Here is a 27,994-nt window from a genome sequence, read left to right as displayed (position 1 = left end):
TCTACAAATATATTCTATATGCACACACACACACAATAACGTTGACTTAGTAAAGAACTACACGCCTATAGACTGAACATGTAATATGAATGTGCATATCACCTTTTTCACATTTACGTTTTGTTGTATACAATAGGATAACTATAATAAAACATTATTCTCCCAAACATGTACATATACCAGAGAGCAACAATTGTTTTCTACATTAATTATTAAAAAATAATACTTTAGTGACAAATCAGCATGGGAATGATTTCTGAAGGATCATTGAAGATTTAAGTAATCCTGAAAATAAATGACATTTTACAATATTAGGATACTGTTTTTGTTTTTTTACTTCTAATAAAAACTTCAACTTATTCAAAGAAATGGAGCATTTGTTAGTTTAAGAGACTTTTTCTAAAAAAAACTTACCCCAAACTTTTGAAAGGTATAACGGATCAAAAGGGCATATCTGACAGTGAGTTTTAAATCCTCTCGTCTTTTCAATTTACATTTATATGATAGACACCACCATCATTGCATTTCACCCACATTTATTTCTCTTACTGTAATAAAAGTGACTTTATTGAAAACATAGTATATTTACATTTCAGCAATCACAGTTGATGGCGACTTCAGACAATGGTATTGCTTCCATAATCTATTCTTCATTTCTTCAGCTTGCTTGTGTTAAACCTTACTTACAAAACTCAAAATGCGCATATTGCACCATGTACACAATATGGCACGTCTCTTTTCCTCAAAGATAACAATATCCTTCCATATAAACACACATCCACCTTTAATCAAGTAAACTCACCTACAGTACATAAGTGCTTTATCTTCTCAATGGTCTTCTGAAACAAAGTATGAAGGCCTCTAATTCTTGTCCCCTTATGTCTTGAAACTGACATTTAATCATTGTAGTCATATTCACTACATTAACAAAATCCAAAACAGACTTTCAACTTTCAAGTCTTAGATACATGGTAAGCAACATTTTGAAGTATGAAAATCTGATCCAATCAGCAGCACAAACGATCCAGCTGACTCTCAAATACTTCAGTATTTGATGTGCAGATAATCTAGCAACTATATATCTATGTGAATTTTAAGTTGGTGAGCAAAATGGAATATTAAATTAGTCTTTAGTCAGTCGCTTTGTCTGTTCCCTATTCCTTTTAAGATTTGGCATTGATAGTTTAATATACTTCAGCAACACAAAACCTGCTCATGCAGGGATATATGAGGAACTGGTCCATGAGTCTCTTTCCCCATTTGAGGTGGGAGGGGGGGCATTTTGAGAGGAAACGCCTTCAGTCCATCTTAAGGCTACGGTAGATGTAACGAATAAAAGCCAGAGATGCCCAGAAGGAGACTGTTCCCAGCATGAGCGAGAAAACAAACGCAGTGAGCAAAGAATATCCGAAGAATTCCACGCTCTGTACAAGGCCGCTCATGTTGGAGCGATTGTGGTAATAGAAGAGAGAGTAAAGAAATATAAAGATGCCAGTGGAGCCGGTGCTAAGAACACTTCTCCACCACCAGCGGTAGTCCTCGCCTGAGAGCAGGAAGTAGGTGAGGGCCACAGAGATGCAGGCGCCCACCGAGAGCAGGATAGCAAACACACACAACAGGATGCCGTAGAGTGTGTAGTGTTCACGACCCCACGCAGTGGCAAAGATGTAGTACAGTTCTACTGAGATGGCACTGCAAAGTCAAGAGGAGATAAAGATATATAGTACGAATATTAATATAATAAAAAAACATGTATATAGAAGTAATTTAATTATATTATACTAAAATGTTTTCTTATATGATTTTTAAAAAATGTTTTCTTCATTTTTTCATTATAATTCTTTTATATATTATATTAGCAAGTTTTCATAATTTTTTTTTATAATATTTTATTATATAAGAAACATTTTCATATTTCGTCTTATTTATATAACAATATTTAAAAAAATGTTTTCTTAAATATTTTACTATATATAAAATGATTTTTAAACATATGTTAATTTTTTTTTTTTACATTTTATATATACACCGGTATTTATATTTATATATATATATATATTTATATATATATATATATATAAAATATATATGTGTGTGTTGTGTGTATTTGAAAAAAATCTTGTACATTTAAAAAAAAAAATCTTATATAATAGAGTATATATAAATATTTTTAAATGTGATATATGTTTACATGTTTTCTTAAATAATATATATATATATATATATATATATATATAATCTGTATATTACATACATTCTATTAGATATAAAATTATTTTTAAATGTTAGCAAATTGTGTTAACCTGTTTTCTTACATAATGCTTATTCCATTCTATAATAATATATTCCATTCTACAAATATATTCTATGCACACACACACACACACACACACACACACACACACACACACACACACACACACACACACACACACACACACACACACACACACACACACACACACACACACACACACACACACACACACACACACACACACACACACACACACACACACACACACACACACACACACACACACACACACACACACACACACACACACACACACACACACACACACACACGCACGCACGCACACGTTGACTTGCTTTTTTTACTTTTTTAATAATGTTTTCTTATATAATATATATAATATTTTTTAATGGGATATTTTATTATATATATTATATTATGCAATTTTGTAAGCATATTGCGTGCTTGTTCTTGGAGTTTATCTGTGATAACGAAATTAAACATTCCAAATTGCGTGGACATAATTTTTGGCCTGGCTGTCAAAGAAATTATGAACATGCAAAAACATTCAGAAATTACTTTTGGCCACTACAGTAATACAATTTAAAAACATTTTTTTTAATATATTTTTTTAAACAATATAAGATACATTTATTTGAATGTTTTATTTTACAGGAAAGAAAAGATTCCACTGTCTGGAAATCATCGGCTCTTACCTGAAAGGCAGGAATCCGCCGATGGCCATGTGCACAGCCGTGTGTTTGTACCAGGGCTGCTGGGGGATCTGGCGAGGTATGTTACGAGTGCGACACGGGGCCTGGAAGTTGCCAGCTCTGTTCTTTCCAACGATTCCACCAATGACGGTGAGTGGGAAGCCCACCAGCACCCAGGCGCCAAGCAGTAGAAGCACGGTGGTGGCCGGCAGGGCCTGGGTCGATCCGCTCCACCAGTGAACGGAGTTCACCACACTCCAGGTGAAGAAGAGGGGGGCTGAACGAATCAGAGCCAGTGAAATATAGAAGAGAATAACAAAAAGTGCAACGGTGAGTGGGCGAAATGTCAGTTGAAAACACTGTAATTGTGACAGGTAATATGTATGTTGAGATTTACATCTAAAATAGAACACTGGAAATGGAAAATCCTGTTGAGCACATTGCATTGTGGGAAACAATAAAACCACACAGTGTGCTCCTGTAGTATATACCATCTACATAATACAGAAGATTGCTGTGTCTCACCAGAGAAGAGCGCGGAGGTGAGGATGATGTTCCAGACCCAGCGCTGGCCCTGGATCTGTGTGTAGAAGCTGCAGGAACAGTAACCTGACACACAGCTGGTCAGAGCGTACAATACAATCGCTGCCGAGTTTATGGCACCATGACGATGGACATTAAACATCCCCAGCAGAGCCATGACAATGATTCCTAAAGAAACCAGGAAAGAGGGTTATTTGAAGGTCATGTTCTTCCTATCTGCAACTCTCTTCTCATATTCATCCCAATTTTATCCCAAGTACCTAATTGACACGACTGTCTTACACAGAATATTGCCAAATCATCAATGCAAATTAGTGACAGAAATGGTAATAACAAAATAAATAGGGCTATCAAATAATGCATTATTTATTAACATGATTAAAGTTTAACCATGTTATTTTTTTGTTTTATACCATAAACTGACTGAGGCTTAACATTATTAGATATTAATATTTTTAGAATGGAGATGCCATCCTCACACAAGGCCGTAACCGTGTCTTGAACTAGGTGGGGGACAAATTTTTTTTTTAGGGGGTAATTATAAGTACCAAACTTGCAGAAATGTAAAATTATATAGACAAATAAATATAATAATAGGATAATAAATAAAGGAATAAATTACTTGATTAAATTATTTTTGATAATTTATTTAAAATAAATAATTAAAGGATTAAAAGGGATTTAAGGGAATAAAGTAAAAAAAAAAAAAGAAAGGTTGACGTGATAAATTTAAATTATTTGCAAATAATATTTTATTTTAAAATAAGCTCACATTTACTCTAAGACGTATGTCTAATATGTTGAAAATGTTTCAGAATAAAGCTAAGTAGTTTGCAGCTGGATATACTGTCAGTCGTTTAACTTTTCTATCATGAAACAGTTGTCAAATATTTAATGTTTAGCTACTTACAGGGGTTGGACAATGAAAATAATACCTGGTTTTAGACCACAATCATTTATTAGTATGGTGTAGGGCCTTCTTTTGCGGACAATACAACATCAGTTGGTCTTGGGAATGACAGATACAAGTCCTTGACAGTGGCCAGGGGGATTTTGAGCCATTCCTCTTCCAGAACATTGACCATGTGATGCTGGTGGAGGAAAACGTTTCCTGACTAGCTCTACAACAACTTTCCAGTTTCAGTTTTCAATCCGATGAAGTATTTATATGTCCTTTCGAACAGATTAGAAAAGGTTTAAACCGCCCGTTAAATTCCGAATTAAATTTCGGTCGGATTTGGTTCATTCAATCCAATCGACGTGGTTACATGTGACTTATTCCGACTGTGCTACTAGTCCGATTACAAATAGATTATTAGGGTCCATGTAAACGCAGCCATTGAAAAGTGCTGTTAGACCACTGAAGCCCTAAAATTCATTATAGCCCTAAAAAAGCATTATAAATTTTGAATATTGTGGGGACAATTGGCTATTTCTAATTATTGGGGGGACTAATCTCCCTAAATGTCTATGGTGGTTTACGGCCCTGTCCTCAAATAATCTAAGAGTTTTGAAAACAGGCATTCATTTTTTCATCATTTGATATATTTCTATACTGCAGCATGTGATACCTGTGGCCAGAGTCAGAAACTGCGCCCCGACCCCTAATACAGCACACAGGAGGCTCTTATATGGCGGGAAGCGAAAGACATCCGTGTGGATGATTTTCCATCCGTTATCCCCCTGATCCAGATCGTCACAACCACCGTCTTCCTCCACATTATACCTGTAGACACAGTGACAGCGTTCCATCAGTCCATTGTACATTAATGATATTTCCCCTTCCTCTATAGATAATTTACTTATAATAAATACTGGCTATTTCATGGCTTTCACCTGACTTACGATGATAATATACATTAAACAAAATCAACAGAAAATAAAAGGCAAGAGTTACACGATCATTCAAACGTTTGGGGTCAGTAAAAATAAATTAATACGAAATTTTGCTAATAAAACAGACAAATAATAATCAGACAAATAAATGTGAGCTTTTTGGTTGCCGAGATACATTGCAATTTGTCATAATAGAAAATGAGCTCACAGGTGTGTTTTACAGCATTATTTTACAACACTTTCAAATGCAGCTTATCCAATCAGAATTTAAAGTCCATAAGTAAGGGCTGAAACTTTTAGCAAGAAAAACTGTTCGTTATTAATTAATTATGTAATCAATCAAATTTGCATTTGGATATGTGAATGTGACTTCAGATCCCTCCTCACCTGGCGAAGTCATTCTTCAGCACTCTCATGAGGATGATGATGACGAAGCCCAGCAGTAGCACCACCAGCACTAGTGAGTTGATGATGGACAGCCAGTGGATTTCCAGAGTCTTGGGAAAAAAGGAATAGTCTCTGAGGCGCTCCGCTCTGCGTGAATGGGGCAACGTACTCTCAAACCAGCGAACGCTGTAGGTGTGTGTGATGGACAGACCGCCACTGCCGACACCAGCACCATGGCCTGCCCCTCCTTCCTCTAATGGCTCCGGCTTCACGTCCTTCACAGACACATTGGCGAAGATCACGGAGTCGCCGTTGTACTCTATATTGAAGTCCAAGTGCGTCCACAACCCCACCTGGTGTACAAAAAAAAGAGAGACATGATGCTTTATTCACTGAATTAGCATATATCAAAACAGTCAAATAGCATACAGCAGCCTCAAAAAGATTTGGACACTTAATGTATATATTTAATATTTAAAAAATATCTAATACAAACTACCATTCCAGAGTTTAGGGTTGGTATGATTTTGTAATGTTTTCACTTATGCTCACCAAGGCTGCATTTATTTGATGGAAAATACAGTAAAACATTAATATTGTGAAATATTATTACTATTTAAAATGACTTCTATTCTAATATACTGCAAAATGTACTTTATAACTGTGAAGCCAAAGCTGAAATTTCATCATCATTACTCCAGTGACTCCAGACTCACATGATCCTTGACACATGATTTGGTGCCCGAGAAACATTCCTAATTATTATCAATGTAGAAAATATTTTCGTGGAAACTGATACTTTTTTATAGATTATTGACAAGATTCTTTGATTAATAGAAAGTTAAAACATAAAACTTTTTTTTTTTTTACTTTTGTTACTTTTGAACAGAAGTGTTGTGTACATACATATATAATATTCAGGCATGTGATCAGCTAAAGACCAAAAAGAAAAAGAAAAAACTGAAAAAAAATTCCTGTGTTCCACGCTCGCTTAACCATGCACCGCATCAGACTATATAAAGAACAGAGCTGGCACCTTCCAGGCCCTGTGTCGCACTCGTAACATACCTCGCCAGATCCCCCAGCCAAATCACATTCTCACAACCATGCATTGTCAAAAATTCATAAAAAAAATTATCAGGCAACTGGCGAGTGACACCGTTTCAACACAGATTTGTACTTGCATTTGGCGCTTTGAACCCTGGCTAAGATGCTGTGGGTGTCCCACAGATGGCACGGTGAGCTCGTGCAGCGCTGTCAGAAGCAGTGCATGAAATAAATGCATTCGAAAACATGACAAATTGGCAATTGTTTAAGGCTATTTCACGATTTCAATCATCATACAGTACCCAACTGACACCCCCAACCCTTTTTTCCACCACACTTTAGTTTATATACTTTAATTTCAGGCTGGAAAATATGAAAATCTTTATAAATACGGGAAACCGTTTTTTTTTTGGTAAAACAGCAGTGCGTGTTTTGATATATTCTCATCTAATGTAAAGAAATGCATACATTTAAAATTGCGGCAAAGTGTCCAAACACTTTTTGGGGCCACTGAATCTGTGCGAGTGAGAGAGTGATGTAGACATAGAAAAATACCTTGTGGCTGTGAGGCAGGAATCCACTCTCTTCCATGTATCCCACGAAACCCCAGATGGGAATTTCATCAAGGACAAACTCAAAGTAATACAGCTCCTCGACAGCTTCCCGCAACTGATCCACCTGTAGTTAAAAAAATGCATAAAATATAAGACATCTGAAGCAATTTTAATACATCTCTGCCGTTTCCTCTTCTTTGGCATTACCATGTGTTAAATCCTGTTCCAGGAGATCTGGCTTCCTGCACAGTTTAGTTCCAACCCTCCACCACACCCATCACTCTCAAATGAACCTGAAAACCCTGACTGGCTGGTTCAACCATGTTTGATTAGAGCTTGAGCAGGTTAGAGAAGCCCTGAAGACGATTATGTCATACACATGCGTATAACGTGTTCAGTCTATTGTGTTTCATCGCCATTTAATGGCCTGTCAGCAGAATACTGCGTTTTTAGACGTTTTCGCGGATCTGGATCGTTTTGACAATCTGTACGCGGAAAACTCAAAGGAAAAGCTTCTCAGTTTTAAGCATATCGTTGTCGTGTAAACGTACCTAAGATTGCATTTAAAAAAAAATCTCAATGACTGCATTGCTACCTCTTTCTCAGAGAGAGTGAGCTTGCATAGCGCCTGTCGCTCTGTGGGTTCCTTGAAGCGGATGTTGTAAAGAGACTCAGCCATACGGTCACCATCCAACACCTCTCCCAGACTCAAGGCTTTATGATGGATCTGCAAACAAATCAATCATACACAAGGTGATAGAGCTGCACTAACAGTACATCTTATTGACATGTATTGCACCATAAGGTCATAAAGCAAGCACACACTAATAGATCCAGATAATACTGATTAGCACAGTGCACACTCACCTCTTTAGGTCTGCAGACTGGCAGAGTGTAATAGTGATAGGTTTCCTGGGGATTGTGATACGGGCCGACTTTGTTAACGTACAGGGTCACTGGATCGCCTTGCTTGTAACTGACTGCCCAGCAAAAGTGAGGCAGCAGGCACAGGACCAGCACGCAGAGCCTCATGGATCGACCAGCGACACGCAGGCCTGAATGTTCCAGTCTTGCTGTCATGACAACACCTGTTGGTGAGCAAATCAAGACTGTAAAAAGGGGTCAGCAACTATGCAGACAACTAAAAAAACATTTAAATCATTATTTTAAATGGCTCATGGTTGACAGGTCCTGCGATTTGATATGCTAGACTCCTTCTAGAACCTTTTAAAACAGCTGATTCTTTTATAATTATTATACATTTTTATGTACACATTTGACAACGTATGATATTGTACTAAAAATTCAAATGGGTTCGCAAAACACAAGAGAGGTTCAAGGGATAATTCACCCAAAAATGAACATTTGAATGTTGGTAATCAAATAGTTGACAGAACCCATAGAAGTCAATGGCTACCATCAACTGTCTGGTTACCAACATTCTTTAAAATATCTAATTTTGTGTTCAACAGAAGAAAGGAACTCATGCAGGTTTGTAACAATATGAGGGTGAGTAAATGACAAAATTATTATTTTTGGTTAAACTATCCCTTTAAATCATGGTTTAATTTTGGGGTGAACTATCCCTTTAAGAGAAATTGTCACACAACAAAAAACACACTTTTTTCAGTTAATTATTCATGTAAATTGAATGATTTAGATTTTAATAATTCATATAAATTTGAAACTTGGTGCATAATATATCCATTAACTTTTTTTATCAACTACATGTAAGCCTTGTACAACTAAGATACATGTAAAACAGATCATTATTATTATACATTTTTATGACTTTACATAAATGTAGTGACTGCATGAAATCATACTTAAATTCAAACAATGTTGTAAAACGTGAGGGTGAGTAAATTATGACAACATTTTAATTTATGGGTGAACTATTATTTTGAGGTGAACTCTCCTTAAGTGATCTTAATACAATATATTTTTTCTTATTCATATAAATGTAATGATTAAACTGAATAATTCATACAAATATGAATACTGATAACAAATGTTTAAGGATATGCATCAACTATGTAATAATTCACATAATTGTTGAATATGGAAGCAAATATAGGTAAATAAATGGACTATGTTATGTAAATAAATATGGAAGTCACTTTATTTTAAGGTTTCCTTCCTTTATTACAGTGTAATTACACAAATAAGTCCTTAGTAAAATTAATTTACAACCTATAGCCTACTTACTAGTTTGTTTGGTTTAGTTGCTTGTAAAATAATACATAATTGACTGTTATTACTATAGTAAGTACATGTAATATGTGTAACGACACTGTAAAATAAAGTGTTTCAGAAATCAGTTCCTGTGGAGTCTCCTAATGGAAGAATTGGACCATTTCCCCAACGTCCTCCGCTAGATTAATTCAAATTAGTTTTAATAGGTTAAATAAACAGATGTAGCTAGCATCCTTTAGACATAAACAAATGAGAAACAAATCGACCAGTCTCTGCACTTTGATTTAAGAGCACTAACGTTATAAACCTTTCGCCTACTAAGATGCTTAACATACTTCCGCATCCGAGAAATGCACCAAACCTTTTTCAGATGCTTCCTCGGATTCCTCAGAATCGCTTCTTTCTTTTCAAAATCCAGTCAACACCACACGCGTATGTGTAATGTCATATCTGACCATTGCTGGTGATTGTAGATATCCAGTCTTTGATTTTACGCGATGAAACAGGCAAAAGGTCGCGAGCAGCAGCGGCGCACAGCGAATCCACGTCACCTTAAAAAATAAAAACACCCTTTTGGGATCTTCCGGGGTGGGCGTGGCTACAGCGCAACACCTGCACCTGCTTCAAAAACTCTCGGATTCTTTAAATCACAACTTTAAGTGAGGGTTCAGACGTTTTCCGTGCATGTTAATAGGTGGAAACCATTACCAGGAACATCGGTGTCATTTCTTCCCTCTCGTTGATGTGTCGCCAGTCCTGACTAATCGCTCGAGATGCATGTTCTGCTGTACTTCCTTGCGAAGGCTGAACTAGACAAATTTGATTCATCGATTCCATCGATTCCACATGAATTCGATTATGCATGCCTTTATTTAGAATTCGCGCGAAATTGACGACGCTTTTCCTCGTGGTGTCGTTTGGATGTGTATGCACGAAAAGCGAGAAACTAAAATAAACTTTTCATTGGTAAGTTGACTATTTTTTCTGCGTTTTGCAGTCTGTAAAGTGTTGTTACATACATGCGGCGCGTGCATACGCCGCTTTATGACATTTGCGGGCTTTTAAGCTTTGTTTTGCATGCAGAGAGCAGCTCATCAGTGTGGATAACGTTACTAATTTAGTATCCATTCTGATTTATGAACTGCTCTGTGTTGGTCTTTATTTTGCAACTAATATTTTTGCCTTTATGGATTTTAATCCCTTTAGATATCTAATCATAACATAGTTCATCACTATGGGAATTCACGGTCTTGCAAAGCTCATTGCAGATCACGCGCCTTCAGCCATCAAGGAGCAAGACATCAAAAACTACTTTGGTAAGGTCCCCTATCATTTAAATGAGATTATGATTATTAATCCAATTAAAACGTTTGTATTTATATTTTTGTATTATATTCGCACGTAGGAAGGAAGATTGCTATTGATGCGTCCATGTGCATCTACCAGTTTTTGATCGCTGTCAGACAGGACGGAAATGTTTTGCAAAATGAAGATGGAGAGACCACTAGGTATGTAGTGTTGTCTACTATCATTTGTCCACGACTGAAATGAAAAACGAGAATCTGATCGAGTTAAAAGTGTGGATCAGTGGTATTCAATTAAAGTTCCAAGAGGTCCGGAATTTTTTTTGGAATGTGGGAAGCATTTGTACTTTGTAAAAAAAACAAAAAAAACAAAACAAAACAAAACAGTCAAAATAAGTAATCAAAGATGAGTATAATGGGCCCTCAGAGCCAAAGGAGTGGTTTCTGAGAGTAAACAAAATAAAAATATCAGTTTAGCTCAATTGGATATGAATATTAAAAGGTACGTTCAGATGTTTTATCAGTCTATTATTAATTTTACATTTAGATACCCATGTATGGCAGAAGGCCATCATGTGACAGAAAGATACTGTGTTGGGGTTCAAGGTTTTCCTCTTGAAGTCTGGACCGTTTTATATTTTGTTTAAATTATCTACTAAAAACAAACAATATGCATAAAATCATAACTCCCTCATCATGAGCAGAAATTATAGCCAAGTAATAATTTTCAAAGTTACAGTTGCCCTTTCTTGCCATCTACAAAAATATCCCTATTAACATTGTTTGTTATGAAATGCTCTTAACAAGCTAAATATTAATGCTAAATATAGATGAAAAAAAAACCATCTGGTCAAAAAAACTTTATTTTTATTTTAAAAAGTTTATTTGAATGATCAGAGTCATATATATGACAGATAAAACCAATTGTATGCTGTATTCTCATTTTCTGAGGTGTTTTAGTCAAGTTGTATCAATCTGTTTGGCTGCTTACCGTGTTTCTGCTACTGTTGTCAAACCCGCGTCATGTGGCGCTTTAGCCAGAGAGAGAAGCAACGGCCACAAAATGGAAAGGACTTGAATGAGGCATGTATGGCTCTAGATACAAGTATTAGAATATAGTGCTGCAATAAAAGTTCACTTTAAATGGTAGAAAAGGTCAAATGGTGCTACTGTCATGTCTCACGTTCTGATTGGAACCAAGCCAGAGTCCGAAAACTGGACCGTTGTCCGCTATTTGAGGAATCCCGGGTGTAGATTCTGAGTATTACCGTGTGCCACTTTATCTTTGCATGATCGCAACATTCATACATGTCATTGTCTCCGCAGCCACCTCATGGGCATGTTCTACAGGACCATCCGAATGCTGGAGAGCGGCATCAAGCCGGTTTATGTGTTTGATGGGAAGCCCCCTCAGATGAAATCAGGAGAGGTGCGTCAGAGACGTGCAATTACTCATACTTGTGTCATTCCAAACCTCTTTTTTTCTTCATCCATAATAAACTGAATTATAATTTGCTGAAGGGAATACGTACAATAAACAAATCAATAAAACTAAACAAAAAACAATATTACAAAACAATAATAACTGGAAGCTGCGGTTGCTAGAAATTCACTGTAAAAATACTGACACTCTTTTAAGTATTACGTCGAGATGCTATATCTGTTCATTTCACAACTTATAACCTTATTTCATTAAAGTGTTAGTTCACCCAAAAATTAAAACTGTGTTTAATTACTCAAAAAAGTTTGAGAACCACTGGTGTATAGTAAATGTAGTAGTTTAGTTACATTTAAGCTATTTTAAGGCATTAAGAAATTTTCACCAAACAAATTTTTCTTTAAATTGTCATTTCGATTGTCAAAGATGAGTTATAAGGGATAAAATGATTGACTGCAGGGGGACTTTTAACATATATTTATTTGTATTCTTACAGCTGGCGAAGAGAGGCGAGAGACGAGCAGAGGCTGAGAAACTTCTAGCTCAGGCACAGGAAGCAGGTACAGACACTTTCAAAACAACACGTTTTTAAAAAATAATAATTATTTAAAATTGATCCTAATTCCAAAAATTATCTCAGGTGAACAGGAGAACATTGACAAGTTCAGTAAGCGACTAGTGAAAGTCACCAAACAACACAATGATGAATGCAAGAAGTTACTTACTCTAATGGGAGTCCCTTACATTGAGGTACTGCCCCTGTCACTGACTGCCAGTGCCAACTGTATATAAATAAAAAGACAAATATCGTTATTATATCAATATTATTATGCAGATCATTATTTTGTGTATTTAAGCGATATTGTATACATTTCATGTTAAGGCTCCATGTGAGGCTGAGGCGACCTGTGCTGCTCTGGTGAAATCAGGGAAGGTTTATGCCACCGCAACAGAAGATATGGACGGTTTGACATTTGGAACAACGGTCCTGTTGAGGCATCTAACATCCAGTGAAGCAAAGTATGTTTGGATACGCTTCATATCTAAAATAGTTTTTGTATTTATTATGGAGATGGGAGATGTTTGGGCATGCACAAATACGTTTTTATTTTTTATTTTTTTTTATTTTAGAAAGCTCCCTATCCAAGAGTTTCATTTCAGTCGTATTCTACAGGATATGGGTCTGACACATCAACAGGTGAGACCTTTGCTTTCAGTAAATCCTCTTTTGTACATAGATATGTAGAAGTGTCAGTTATTTCTAATTGCTGTTTATGTTTAAATGTCTTCCTCAGTTCATTGACCTGTGTATCCTACTGGGCTGTGACTACTGTGGCACTATAAGAGGAATCGGACCCAAGAGGGCCATTGACCTTATTAAACAGCACGGCTCTATTGAAGAGATCCTTGACAATATTGACCCAAATGTAAGTTTATTTACACTTTTTATAGGCGTTTACTTACTATTGAAATGTAGGGGAATTTACACTTTAGATCAGAGGACCAGATATGATGAATGAAGACCAGGGGTCAGAGACGGGGACGTTCCAGTTGAGAAGACTTGGTTCTATAACTACTTAAATCTTATAAGCTTGACGAAGTCATTCAAATCATTTAATATTTAGAAGGATAAATATTGATTAATAACTTGATTATAAGCCACTCAAAAGGGTAATATATTGAAGCGGTTGTGGATTCAAGAATCCCCCCTTCAGAATGTCACATTGCAGGTCATGACATCTTCAAGATGGCACTCGTATTAGTGATGCACCCTCTCAAATCACACATCCAGGATCTTGTACTTGATGAATCATGCCCTCTAGTGGTCAGTGCATTGCTTAGTCAGAAAATAACTTTTGTCAACATGGCAAGTCAAAATATGGTTATTTATTATGCATTTAAGTATTTCCTTCCCATTGCGTAATGAAAAATGTTATGATTCTTGCCTGGTGATCCTGCTTTTGTTGCTCAGTAACAGTAGTGAATTTGTTCCTCATTTTTGTGAAGGAATTTCTGGAGGGGAAAAAACATATACAAAAATATACACTCAGCAGCCTCTTTTTTAGGTACACCTGTTCAACTGCTCACCAGTGTTGGGAGTAATGCGATACAAAGTAACCCGTTTCTGTAATTCCACTACTTTTAGCAGTAACGAGCATGTAACTAAATATTTGTTTTAAGTAACGCAATTAAAATTACTGAAATTTAAATGAGTTTGTTACTCGCGTTACTCTCTTTTGTGAAAAATGAACGCTTGCAGACAAGACAGAGAGGAATGACAAAAACTATGAATAAAACAAATAAAAACAAACGAATAAAAACAAAAATTTTAGGTAGGGACGATTTGGGAAGAGATCCAGTCAGAACTGATGTCCGGCTGCGTTCGTGGAAGATGCGCACATTTGAGTCGTAATGTGCTGCTCTACCCGGCGTGACTAGAGTTGGCATGCGCTTGATGCATGTCTCATAAAACTGTATGAAAAACTGTATCAAAAATGTAAACGTCTGGGAGAAAGAGATGAGCAGACATTATGGATAGATCTGAATAAGAGCTATCCATAAGATTGCGGTAGTACGGTTTTCTGTTCGCACACACCCGAAGCGCACAGCCGTATAGACGGCTATACAGCGCGCTAGTCCTGAACTGAGCTCTCTTTCACATCTGAATGGACAAATACACACAACATTATGTTTAAATGTCCATTTTGGAGAGTATTCATGTAAACAGTCAGTTATGCATTTACAGAACGTTAACAGTTGTGAGAACCGATTTGAATCTGATAAGCATCACTGCAATTGTATCTGCACATTCGGTCTTAAAATAACAATGCGTGAAAAACTAATGTCGTCTGTGCTCTTAATAATATTCAACCAATAAAAGAAAAAGAGAAACGCATTCACTGCTCTTTAATCGCTTTAATGAGGATTAATTATATTTAATTTCTTCAAATAAATGTCTGTTTGAAAGATTAAAGAATAATACAGTAAGTTGTTATATTAAAGAATGCATATATTATTAATTGAAAAGAAGTTCATGTTCTACTTTAGGAGAAGTGGTTTTATTTAATTTGACAATATTTTTATAACACAGCAGTTAAATATGTGTCTGTATTACATGTTTAAACTTTAAAATCATTCATATTAACAGGTTAATAGATGTTTTCTCCGGGTTTGGACATTTTAGAGAAATTCTAAACGCATTACAATTGAACTAAACCCAGTAAATCTACTGAAGATTTAGTCGACTAAAATCTTATTGTATTTCGTCGACTTAAAGTGTGTATGTCAGGTTAAATTTTTAATTATGATTAACACAAAATAGTTAGGGGAAATACACGTTTGACAAGTTGATGTATTGTTTTGTATGTTTTTCGATACCTAAAGGCAGAATATAAGATGAAAAAGTTTGTTATTTTCAGTCCTCACTTAAAACTGCCCCTCCCCCCAATCGAATCGTTTGACGTCATAACAGGGAGACGTCTCCCCAGCTCGCTGAGTTGTGTTGATAATTGTACGAGTGATAGAGCGAGAGAATTAGTTATTAGGACATTTATTTAGTTATTTAAGTTAGGTAGTTAGTATACGCAGGCGTATTTTCACGATGGTGAATTACTGCGTTTGTGCTGTGTGCAAAAACACCGTTAAAACTGGTCACAGAGTCCACTGTGTCCGTGCCTGGGTCAACTTTGTTCGGACCAAACGCGCTGACTTCAGTGCTGCTTCGGTCATTTGCAGCGCCCATTTCACTGAGAAGGACTACGCGGTTGGAGATCTCATGAGTTATAAAATGGGATTTAAAACCCGAGTGAGACTGGCAGCTGATGCGGTGCCTACGGTGCTACTGAAGCAGTCACTCACTCTCTCACTCACTCTCTCACTCACTCTCTCACTCACTCACTCACTCACTCACTCACTCACTCACTCACTCACTCACTCACTCACTCACTCACTCACTCACTCACTCACTCACTCACTCACTCACTCACTCACTCTCACACACACACACCCACACCAACATATTCCAGCATTGCAATCTTGACACCGCAGGCTGTTCATTATAGCCACGGAGCTTCAGAGCTAATAAGGGGGAGCTACAGATTAGGTGTCCCTAAATAACCCGCGTATAACAGTAAGCCAACGTTAGTTCCGCATGAATTAATTTGCACGCGAGTTTTATTTATTTTTATACCGTGTATTCTCCGTGTAGCTATATTCAAGCACCGAACCGTGACGCCCGTACCGTTTCGGTTCAATACGAATACATGTACCGTTCCACCGCTAAGTTATGCCTATACTACCAGACACCTGACCAACTCTCCACTGCTTCTCTTCACACCAGATATTTATGTTTCTTCGATAGGAATTATTTACATTTCTGTTTGGCTCCTCATCTGTCTCCCGCCTGGGAGGCTCAAAATTGTATGGCTGTGGGCCATCGTATAGGTTTGAGGGGGATTTTGGATCTCCTCAGACTCAAAACTCTCCATACTTCAATAGAACTTTGTTGGCGCGACTCCCTTGTATGACGTCACAGCTCAGCCCTTGTTTTAAAAATATGATCTTGACAGAAATGGCTATAAATCTTATTGCAGGGCAGTTACAGTAATAATTTTAATGCTAATTACATTTTCACTCAGACATCTAACCCTTATTTAATATATCTAAAAAAAAAATTTAACCTGACATACACACTTTAAACTAGACTAAAACTAAAACAATTCAAATGAGTAAAATATGACTAAAACTAAATGGCATTTTAGTCAAAACAATTGTCCCGGGACAATCATCGTTTGATTTTGGTTCATTCACACTGCCAGTGATTTTCCGGGATCTGTGAGTGCGTTCACACACATCCCGGTAAGATCACGTAAAGACACGTGACGTCAGGATGAGACGTGTAACGTACGTGTCGGAAACATGTTCACTTAATGCATCGCGTACCGTTCCACAAAGCTGGCGAGCGATCTCAGCTTCAGTGCGGATAGTATGCGTTCCAGTTTGCAGACATTTTTCGTTCGTTCTTTGTTGATGACGAACACAAACTTTCTAGAGTCGCGCGATGGCACGTGCGTCATCACTACGACGACACAGACACACCCCTTACGGCATTGATCCTGGCTTTGGTTCACACAGGGCGCGTTCCGGGACTGATCCCGGCAATGTTACTAGGTCCCCAACCCCGAATCGTTGCCGGAATCAATCCCGGGACGTGTTTGCATTCACACAGCGCTGTGTGAAAGGGGCTTAAGAGTAGCAATTAAAATCTTATGAAGCACCTTTTGAAGCAACACGCTTCGACAAAGCTATAGCGAAAGACCCCAGCCCTACGGATGCTGAAGGCATGCGGTCGAGCTAAAATGTTTGTGTTTGACTGTATAGTACTGTTCATAAGTTACTTTTGTCTGCTTTTTAAATGTAAATAAGTTACTTTCCCTAGTAACTAATTACTTTTGATATACAGTAATTGGTAAAGTAATTCAATTACTTTTAAAAGAAGTAACTACTAACTGTAACTAATTACTAATTTTCAGTAACTTGCCCAACACTGCTGCTCACTAAAGGTGCATTCACGCCATGTTGTTATTACTGTAATTACAAGATTTCAACTTGTAAAAAGTGTTCAAATCCTGGTAAAGCTTGTAATTATAGCTTGTAAGTTGGGAATTGTCTGAGAGCTCCTACTTGTACCCCCCAACCGCTACATATTCTTTAAAAAAAGAAAGAGGGTATTCCTCTCAGAAAAAGTGAATTTAGTCAGTCTGTATTTTCAGTTAAAGCCACAAAGGAATGGAACTCCATCCCATCAAGGATTTCTGACTGGATACTTATGGTTAAGTTTCATCTGTCAACATTAGTGTCTTAAAGGTAGGGTAGGTAGGATTTATATAAAAACTTTTTACCAAATTTGATTAAACTTTCTATATATATCAATGCATAATTAAAATGTAAGTACTCTGATAAAAAGAGTATAAAAATCGAGTGACTCTAGACCGTTTAATCTTCATTAAACACAGCTCATTATTTCCATTCGGGACGAATCACAGGATTGGCTTGCGCGACTGTCACTCTCCGTCGCCATGACTACCGCCGCTATTACTGGCTCTGCCCACGTGCGCGCAGTCGCGCACCCGTTTTTAGGTGGGAGTGAATGGAATTAATGAGCTGTGTTTATTGAAGATTAAATACACTAGAGCCACTCGGTTTTTTTATACTCTCTATTTCAGAGTACTTGCATTTTAATTATGCATTGGTATATAAAGACAGTTTAAACAAATTTGAATAAAAGTTTTTTTAGACAATTCTGACCTACCCTACCTTTAAGGGGGTCGCACAACGGACGAGAAGCGTCGCGTCTAGGACAACTCAAGGTATCGCACAACGGATGCGCACTTTCTCAGTTTATGGCCAGCAATATTGTTATGTTTAAGGACATTATGGAATTAAGATAATGTCTGTACTATGATATGATTGTACTGTACAAGTAAATACAATCTAAGTTGCTAAGTCTGCAGTCTGAACACTTTACCTCAGAGCATCCGTTAACTGAATAAATTGAGAATATCACTTGAAAATCCGATAACATCAGCAATTTTCATTCTGTAAATGAATGTAAAACTAAATGTGTATTGCAGCACAGAGTTAAGTCTGTATATACATTAATGACGATTTGAGACAAATAAATGTAAATTTATTATAAAACTATGTAAATGGTGCTCTGTGGCGCGGCAGGATTTTGAACACGGTCCTGAGCCGTTGCTGGGCGCCGCGGAAAAACGCCGAATGGCGCCGCCGGTGTGTGTACACTTATAGAGAATAATGTGTTCGAATTTGTCGCGCTGCGCTTCTCGTCTGGTGTGCGACCCCCTTTATTCTGATTGCCTCTCTACAGCAGACACGTTTACTCTGATCGGCCTCTGTCCCGAGATCCAGTGAGAAGCGCTTGAATTCAGTGAAGATCACAATGTCTCAGTGATTTAAACCAGTTTAAAGGCAGATGAAGCGGCGCTGACGAACATGAGACACTGTACGCAGCGATACAGTCAGAAGCTTTTCCGTCTACACATTCCCATCATTTACCACGGATTTACTGTAACGTTAGCCTATTAATATTAACTGCACCATGTGGGATATACATATTGAATTGTATTATATTATTATTGTAGACAATGTATTAAAGGACTAATGAAATATAATTACAGTATTTAATAATGTATTTAGGCTACTGTTTTTCATACATTTCATGAAGATATCAAAGTCAACACAAACCTGTTTCAAGACTTGACCCCCTTGAGCACATGCAGAGACTAAGAAATTAGTTTTCCAACTAAGATATTTATTTTGTAAAGGACCTAATGTCAAATGTTTGAATGTTCTACCTTAGATTTGTGAAATGTTCCCCTGTTTGGCAAGTGTTTGTCATGATATGTTCTGACAATAAAGAGTAGTTTAAAACCACAATTAATGCTCTACAACTTTCACTTAGGAGCAAAAATATGCCTTTAAACTTGAAAGAAATAAAGATTTGACATTTATTGTGATAATTATCTATATTGACTAATATAAAAGTTATTTTTCGTAATTCGTGTAGGTCATAAATTTATATCAAAATGGTCATAAAAAGGTCTTAAAAAGTCTTAAATTTGACTGACTAAACCCTGCAGAAACCCTGGTGTGTGTATTAATATAAGATGCTTTGTTTTTAGGGTGACTTTCTAACATTCTGTCAAGGGTCAACAGAGGAAAACTAGCCTTTTGCTAATTCTACTCTTGCTGTATAAATTTGTTTAAATTCTTAATACTTTTCAATCTTGTGATATTCTGCATGTCAGATATAGCCAAGTAGTAAGGCACAAGGACACAGGATTTCCAACAAAAAAGGGGTTTTATTTGACCCAAAAATAAGAAAGTCCCAATTAAGGAAAACAAAATAAATCAACTTGTTCTAACAAATAATCTAGCTAGACTTAAATAAACTAAAGTCTAAAGAACTACTAAACTAAAGAAAACTAAGGAGAACTGAACTGAACAAAATTTACTTACTAACTGAGACAACAAACAGGTATTTATCACAGACAGTGAGCTCACTTAAACAAGACGGGGGAAAGCATACAATCAACATTTTATAAATCAACAAATTATTTATAATTCAACTGATCAAAGTAGATAAAGTAGCAAACAAAACAATATAATAATACAAAACAACGAATGTTAGTTATAGAAATAAATAAGAACCAATCAAATTCGGTTTCCTTCACCCCCCAACGCAAGCCAGTAAGTGTGCACTCCAAACCAACGAACGAAGTACTGAAATGCATAAATAAAGCTTTGCAAATTTGTCAAACAAAATCGGTGTAGAGGTTTTATTGTAAACCTTAAATCCTATATTATAAACTCAAATATAAACAAATGATAGAGGAAGAAAATAACTATCAATATGTGAGAAGAATGTATGCATCGTGAATGAATGCGGGTAACCCTTATCAATGTGTGGTCACAGGTTCGGCCATCACACTGCAGAAGACAGAAGTGAATCGTGCTACTTCTCTTGTGAGAAGTGAATTGCAGTTTTACTGTTGCTAAAAAAACACAACATCCAGTCTTCATCTTTTAAGTAGGCTTCCAACATATTGTTTTTGTGCTGCAGAAGCACCCAGCTCCAGAGGACTGGCTGTATAAAGAGGCCCGGGGTCTGTTCTTGGAGCCTGAGGTCGTGGACGGCCCATCTGTCGATCTGAAATGGAACGAACCTGACGAGGAGAAACTCATTCAGTTCATGTGTGCTGAGAAACAGTTCAGGTACAAACCAACTTAAATCTCTAAATACTACTTTCTGCCAAAAGGGTTCTGGACTGCAGCGACTCCTAAAACATGCCAGTCTCAAACCTGGAACTACTAGCATCACAAAAGTCAGTTTAAAATAAAATTATTTAAATTACAAATACTAGTTACACTTTATTTTACAGTGTCCTTGTTACACGCTACGTGTAGTTAGTATAGTAATTACTATAAATTGTGCGTAATTACGTGCAACTAACCTCAAACCACATCCTAATCAAAACTATAGTAAGAACATGTAGTTAATTAGTATTACTCAGTACTTAAATGTATAATTACACTGTAACACAGACACTTTAAAGTAGCGTAACACTTTCTGTTGAGGTGTCATTGCTACAGTCAGTACTGTGTAATATTAATTAGCATTTACTTTCTATAGAATTAGGGTTTGATTTAGAGTTTACTGTCATATAACAAGGTCACTGTAAAGTGTTAATTTCTTGTGTGTAAATAAACAGCTATATATTCATAATATATCTAAGTGACTAGAAACCATTGCAGAAGCAGCTTGTGATGCCACATTAATGGCTCTGGATATACAATGGTTTGTACACAAAGGTTGGGATTATGGCTGCAACTAACAATTTTGATAATTGATTAATCTGTTGATTCTTTTTTCGATTAGTCAGATGAAAAATCTATAAAATCATCATCATACTTTGATTATTTTTTAATAAAAAAATATTGTAATCTGTTTTTAGCAATGTTAGTCCACATCCTGCCCAATGCTGTCCTCTAAACAATGTGTAATATAAAGGCTAGGAAAACAAATATAGTGAATATCTATGTAGGCTACACTGTTAATTATTTCCCTGTTAAATAACAGGAAATTACTGGCAGCAGGGTTACCATTATTTTCCTGTTATTTTAACAGTTAATTCCTATTAATGTTTTTTTACAGTGCACCCCCCGTAATGTTTTTCAACAGGAATTTACTGTGAATCACTGGCAGCAGTGTTACCATTATTTTCCTGTTAAATCACCATTTATTTTGTTTCCATTAAATATTGTGAATTATGGTTAGCATAGTAACGTGTACCACTGATTGTTATAGACACATTCTAGCTTGAGTTAATACAAGAATAGGCATAATCCATCAGATAACACTTAAATGAAAGAAAACTAATAGTTCCGTGTTGAAATCAATTTTTTTTATCGTAATACAAACACTGAAAGGTAAGTACTTACAAATGTAGGCACACATGGATCAGACCAATCACAGAAATATACTGTATAACATGTTCATCGCTGACATCTGTGGTCGCTGGACGAAAGATAAAAACTGCGTCTGTCTTAAACTAGCAAAGACACTTGCGTTTGGCTTTGCGCTGCATCGGTGCAAGATAGGGCCCTAAACCTCAACATTTAATGTTCCCTGAACTGCTAAAATTAATCAAATAAAACACTGTGACTCCTGGTCACATAAAAATGTTACACATAGGCTCAGATTAATCACAAACAAATCTCATTTTCTCATGTTCATGGCTTAAAAAGTAGCAAATACATTTTTAAACTCAAATACATTGTTCATTATAACAAAATACTGAACCTCAACATAAATTCAACATGTATGAATACATTCAAACCAATACTTAACACTTAATGGAACTGTTCATCAATAAAGAGCAATAAACAATAAAAACACTGTCACTTAGATCACTGACCAATTTCTCCACACACACAATGAGGATCCTTTGCAAAGTCTTAAGTCTGTGTGTGTGAGAGAGAGAGAGAGAGAGAGAGAGAGAGAGAGAGAGAGAGAGAGAGAGAGAGAGAGAGAGAGAGAGAGAGAGAGAGAGAGAGAGAGAGAGAGAGAGAGAGAGAGAGAGAGAGAGAGAGAGAGAGAGAGAGAGAGAGAGAGAGAGAGAGAGAGAGAGAGAGAGAGATATGAGTTTCATAATTTAAATTTTTTAATCCAAAACTATATCACATGGCTTGACCTAACAAAAGCTAATTTTAGAAACAGAGCACAAAACAGACAGAATAACATAAAATAATAGAAAGTGTGAGGAGTACAATTCAGTGAAAGAACAAAAAAAGAATGGCAAAAGAGCATGGAAGAGGAGTTCAGCATTCTAACTTTGAAAGAAAGTTGAGAATAAACATTAGAATGAATTTAACAATCATATGTTTAATGTATACATCTTACTCACCATGTTCAAATGAAATCCCACTGAAAGTCCATGAGCTTGCGCAAGAGGCTGGCGACGTGTGAATTGACAGTTCTTCTTTTTTTTCCCTTTGCAGCCTTTGTCCCTTTTTCTGGGTTTATACCCACAAAGCGTCTGAAAAATTACACACTGGTTAAAAATCTAGTAATTCACACAGACTAACAGCACAACAAAGACAACAAATGTACATGAACTATCCTCAACATGCATTATCTTCTTGACTCTGTGAATATTGTAAGTTGCACTAAAACTTTCTAAATCAAAGTTAATTGCTAAATCCCATCACCAGACCTGTTGAAACCATGCTTGAGCCACAGCTAAACCAGAAAAAATGTAGGTGTTAAAGGTATAGTTCACTTTGAAATAAAATTTTGGTATGTTTTAGCTTACCTGAAGTGCATCCAAGATGTAGGTGTCTTTGTCTCCGCAGTAGTTTCAATTTTTATATTTTTAGGTCAAACCGTTCTTGTCTGTCAGTCATATAATGCAGGTATATAGGTACTGTCTCCAAAAGCATCTGCATCTGTAATAAAAAACAAAACAAAACAAAAAACACAAATGTAAACATTGATCTACAACTCAATGATAATCAAAAACAGCAAAAAACTCAAAATAGGGTGCACTATGCCAATGCAATTAAAAGAGAATATCTGTTCACATAGCTAGATAGCACTAGCCCGATCAGTATAGCTGTTTTTGCTGGATTACCTCATTGATAGGCTAAAACCTGCACATAAAATAGTCACACCAGCATGTCTGGTAGCCCAAACAGCTATAATCTATCAAAGACGAGCAGCTGACATGAGTTCATCAAATACAGTCTTAGACCAACTATCTAGCGTCATAAACAGCTATCAGTAAATAGATTTATGTTAGCCGTTTGATTTTCAGGATGAATCTGCTTTAACCAGACGTGTATGGCAAGAATGCCACACAAACTTGACCACGGGAATGCTAATTAAACATTATACAGGCCTAACGTTAGCATATTGTTTATAGATTATTTAGATCGTATACATAAATGGACATTAAAATAAGATAATTGTTTTTAAAATGAATGGACAAACTATCGAAATGTAGCGTGAATCTGGCTCATTAGCAGGTTAACGTTACTTCATTTCATATGGTGTAAATCGTGTCGTTTAGTATACATCAACATCACTGATAGATGTTAAAACTATGCATGACTTTCAAGAAACTCTTTAATCTCACCAGATTATTGTGGTTTTGGTCGATGAAACCACCGCGATCTTCAGACATGGATCTCCGTGTTCGTTGCAGGTTTAAATGCCGCCTTCTTCGCTTCTTCGCAGAATATAAAAAATACTGTATGATCATGTTATTTCAGATAGTGGCGCCAATAGACCTAATAAAGTGGCGCATGCGCGTGTCATATACGGATATTTACACCGTGTTCAGAAAGAACGGAGGAGACACACACACATTGGGAGCGCAGTTCCTCATGTATCTCGTCTCGCGTAAAATCCGGAGTGTATTAATAGGGTTAATAGGGTATAAAAGGCTATTACACCCACGATAACAAACACATTTGCGCATGCACAGAAAACACCGCAAACTTTCTTATTTCTGACTGTGGAATAACGTTAGGCTATGCAAGATTATTCTTGATAACATTTGCAGTAGAGAAATCAGGTGTTTAATTAGCCTAATCTTCATTCAGTAAGCATATATTTAGTTTGTTAGTAATGGATTGCACCGTCGACTATTGATTGAATCAGTTGTTTAGCAACCTAACAAATACGAAATGAAATTCTAACTTCTCCACTGATAACTAATAACTTTTTTTATAAGTATAAAATTGCATATCGGCATTTATCTCCAAACTTACGCTATCCTACATCTTTGCTTGAGTTTTCGATTTTGCGGTTAAATAACAAAAATGAGGTGTTATTTAACAATGAGGTGTTAAATAACAAAAATGAGGTGTTATTTAACATATATTTCCTAAAATTAACAGTAAGGCGCAGTTATTAAAAATAACAGGTTAATCATGTTGAAATTTGGGTGTAAATTAACAGAAACATTTAACAGTGTATGCTGTGCATTATAAGCAAAAAAGGGTTAAAATGCAAATATTACATTCTAAACTTAAAGCAACACCATGTAGTTTTTCAACCTTCATAATATATTTCCAAGACTCTTGTGATGGTGCATCGACTTGAATGACACGTCTGCCATAGCCTGACGGGGTCTGTATCGCTTTTACTGGCACTACGGAACTTCGGGGTTCGGGTAGTAACCCGAGCACAAAAACAACTACAAAATTCGACTGGTTTACGGCATACCTCACTTCCCCCACCACTTCCTCAAATTCGGACGTGAGAGCCCAACTATCATTTGTTTGCCGGCTCGTATAGCGTCTGTATGTTGTTGTCACGGCCGAAGCAGCAACTAAACCGAAGGAGGCAAAGGTTTTGTCGGAGGAGACTAGGAAGAGAAAAAGGGAGAGTGATAAAATCAAAGGCCGGATGAGGATCAATATTGGTCCAGCGTTCGCTTGCTGGCGTGAGCTAAAGGAGGAGGAGGGGTGCCCGACCGATGCTGACTTAACCGTCATACTGTTGGACTAGTAATACCTGATTAGACGGACAAAATCATCTTTTAGGATAACTATCCTAATGACTGCAGGCATGTCATGTTTGTTTGTTTATTTATTTTTCTGATGAAAGTGTCTTGCCTCATAATGCAAATCGATTTTTCAAATTTGCAGATTCATCTATGGTAGCTTGATATTATAATATTGACGATATATGGCTATTACCTACCACACAAACATTGAATTTAATTAGCATATCCATTATGTAAAACAGTATGTTAATAAATGTAAATAAAACCCATGAAATTATATCCATATGACATGCTGACTTATATGCCACTGTACCTGGGATAAAGACATTTCACACGCAACGCAGGCCGTCTGCCCAATTTGGCTTGTCAACAAATGCACGTGTATCCCCTGGTGTAAAATGTTGATTTTGCGACAGTGTAGAAGGCAATACTGTTTCCCTACTGTAGGGGGACCCCGAGAGCAAAATCCACTTGGTGTTTCTTTAAAAACAACCGATTGGTTACCGTTTAAACATAAATTAAAATGACAATTAAAAATGAAAATAAAAACAAAAGCACTATGTTCACTTGTGCGAGGTATGAAGAACACACACATTCACTCTGAATTATTATAAAATATTTATATTACATTAATGGGCTATACCAACAATAGTGCCTTTACTGTTAATGCTCTCATAAATATGATTACTTATTACCGGTAAATGTAAAAATTGTAAACCTACACTTAATTTCTAACAAAACATTTGAGAAAAATGTGTATTTTAAACAGAAATATTGCACTCCTATTCTACTGCGCTCCGTCTGTCTGACGTGCTTGACCCACCAGCGCTTGTTCATTGAACACTGAAGTTTAACAAGACTCTCTTGTTAGAATATGCAAAATGGAAATACTCACAGGACTTTCTAACATTTACAGATAAGGATTTGAGTATGAACATAAAATGTAAGTTATGCGCTGAGGAAAACATGTCAAAGGCATTAAATCGCTCATGCATCTGTCAAAGCACCAGAGGGCAAGATGCAGTAACCTCTTATGCTTTTGTTAAAAGAGCTTATAACTATAAACTTAAAGCATTCTCGTGTTTCAGACAACTTGGATCATGTACCTTTCCCGCAGCAGCTTACCTCTGCTATTTTCCACGTTTTTTTTCCATAGAAATGATATTTTTCACTACTGTAAAGCGACATGACTGATGGTTTTCGAGCACAGCACGCAGACGCGACTAATCGTCATCAATAAGCAAATCCGTTGTCGATTATTTTCATTATGGGTAATAATCGATTTTATCGATTAGTTATTGCAGCCCTAGTTGTGATGTGGCATGTTTATTTGTGTGTTAGATTTGATGATGTTTGTGCCAAGCGTCAGCTCTAGCACAAAAACCACACCATTTTGGTGGAAAGCAGGTTAGTGAAGCCTGTTGTGCTGTGAGGTTTGAGATGAAACCAATAAAAATGAAATTGTTCTTTTGTGTTTGTGGCTATGTTCTCACTGCAGCAGAATATGTTTGTCAGATGTGTTTTTGTAATTTGTGTGTTAGTGAGGATCGTATCCGCAACGGCTGTAAGAAGATCATGAAGAGCAGACAAGTGAGCACCCAGGGCCGGCTGGACACGTTCTTTACTGTAACCGGGTCAATCTCTTCTAAGCGTAAGGTAGGACGTAATGACTGGAACTAACTTGTATAGCTTTGTTGAGAGAATGAAATAATAATACTCTAAAAAATAATAATATTCTTATGATTGAGTTTATGGTAATTGTGTGGATTTCTTAATGATTTATTTCTTTTTTTTTAATTGCTTCATTGCAAAGAAATTTGTAAAATATTGTTTTTTATTACATAGGAGCCTGAAATAAAAGGATCTGCCAAGAAGAAACAGAAAACAAGTGCTACACCGGGCAAATTTAAGAAGGGCAAATGAATGTGATTTCAGCCAGAGGAGTTCAGAGCTGGTCATGTCCTTAACAGTTATTGCATTTCATATTGACAACAAAACATGAGAACATTATAAGTATTTTAATAAACTTAGGGGAAATAAGTTTTAAATACCCTGTTTTTCTTTACGGTCTTGAATAAAGATAACTATTTAACTATATGTTTTGTGTGGTTTGTTTTGATGAAA

The 27,994-nt window shown here is 36.5% G+C and overlaps 2 protein-coding genes across 5 annotated transcripts; one reads left to right on the top strand and one right to left on the bottom strand.

Annotated features, from left to right (window-relative positions):
* Window positions 1-336: 336 nt before the first annotated feature.
* tm9sf1 (transmembrane 9 superfamily member 1) lies at window positions 337-10,377 on the bottom strand. 4 transcript variants are annotated; one of them, XM_079601695.1, is made up of 10 exons: window positions 10,242-10,377; window positions 9,895-10,084; window positions 8,205-8,425; window positions 7,933-8,064; window positions 7,339-7,461; window positions 5,737-6,089; window positions 5,085-5,239; window positions 3,496-3,681; window positions 2,974-3,247; window positions 337-1,692 (listed from the first exon to the last, which is right to left on the bottom strand). In XM_079601695.1, the coding sequence occupies exons 3-10, from the start codon at window positions 8,415-8,417 to the stop codon at window positions 1,299-1,301; spliced, it is 1,830 nt and encodes a 609-aa protein (XP_079457821.1). In that variant the 5' UTR covers window positions 8,418-8,425; window positions 9,895-10,084; window positions 10,242-10,377; the 3' UTR covers window positions 337-1,298. The 4 variants fall into 4 exon arrangements, with proteins under 4 accessions (XP_079457821.1, XP_079457824.1, XP_079457822.1 ...); XM_079601698.1 differs by lacking the exon at window positions 9,895-10,084 and having other exon boundaries at window positions 10,242-10,376; XM_079601696.1 differs by lacking the exon at window positions 10,242-10,377 and having other exon boundaries at window positions 9,895-10,100.
* On the top strand, window positions 10,070-27,967 carry fen1 (flap structure-specific endonuclease 1). Its single transcript, XM_079601699.1, has 12 exons — window positions 10,070-10,499; window positions 10,740-10,849; window positions 10,939-11,041; window positions 12,164-12,266; window positions 12,772-12,835; window positions 12,916-13,025; window positions 13,159-13,295; window positions 13,407-13,473; window positions 13,571-13,702; window positions 20,920-21,071; window positions 27,412-27,526; window positions 27,716-27,967. The coding sequence occupies exons 2-12, from the start codon at window positions 10,768-10,770 to the stop codon at window positions 27,791-27,793; spliced, it is 1,143 nt and encodes a 380-aa protein (XP_079457825.1). The 5' UTR covers window positions 10,070-10,499; window positions 10,740-10,767; the 3' UTR covers window positions 27,794-27,967.
* The last annotated feature ends 27 nt before the right edge of the window (window positions 27,968-27,994 follow it).

The sequence above is a fragment of the Phoxinus phoxinus genome (assembly GCF_949152265.1).
Source record: "Phoxinus phoxinus genome assembly, chromosome: 24".
NCBI lineage: Eukaryota > Metazoa > Chordata > Actinopteri > Cypriniformes > Leuciscidae > Phoxinus > Phoxinus phoxinus.
The sequence above is the reverse complement of the archived record's forward strand: the minus strand, read 5'-3'. Positions and strand labels throughout refer to the sequence as shown.

What these genes read in the sequence shown, in the direction of transcription:
- tm9sf1 (XM_079601695.1), bottom strand. Translation starts at nt 8,417, where the DNA reads ATGACAGCAAGACTGGAACATTCAGGCCTGCGTGTCGCTGGTCGATCC. An exon ending in CAGTCTGCAGACCTAAAGAG is followed by an intron (nt 8,065 to 8,204) that starts GTGAGTGTGCAC and finishes ATTTGTTTGCAG; the next exon opens with ATCCATCATAAAGCCTTGAG. An exon ending in GGCGGATTCCTGCCTTTCAG is followed by an intron (nt 1,693 to 2,973) that starts GTAAGAGCCGAT and finishes TTGACTTTGCAG; the next exon opens with TGCCATCTCAGTAGAACTGT.
- fen1 (XM_079601699.1), top strand. Translation starts at nt 10,768, where the DNA reads ATGGGAATTCACGGTCTTGCAAAGCTCATTGCAGATCACGCGCCTTCA. An exon ending in CTCAGATGAAATCAGGAGAG is followed by an intron (nt 12,267 to 12,771) that starts GTGCGTCAGAGA and finishes GTATTCTTACAG; the next exon opens with CTGGCGAAGAGAGGCGAGAG. An exon ending in TGTGCTGAGAAACAGTTCAG is followed by an intron (nt 21,072 to 27,411) that starts GTACAAACCAAC and finishes TTTGTGTGTTAG; the next exon opens with TGAGGATCGTATCCGCAACG.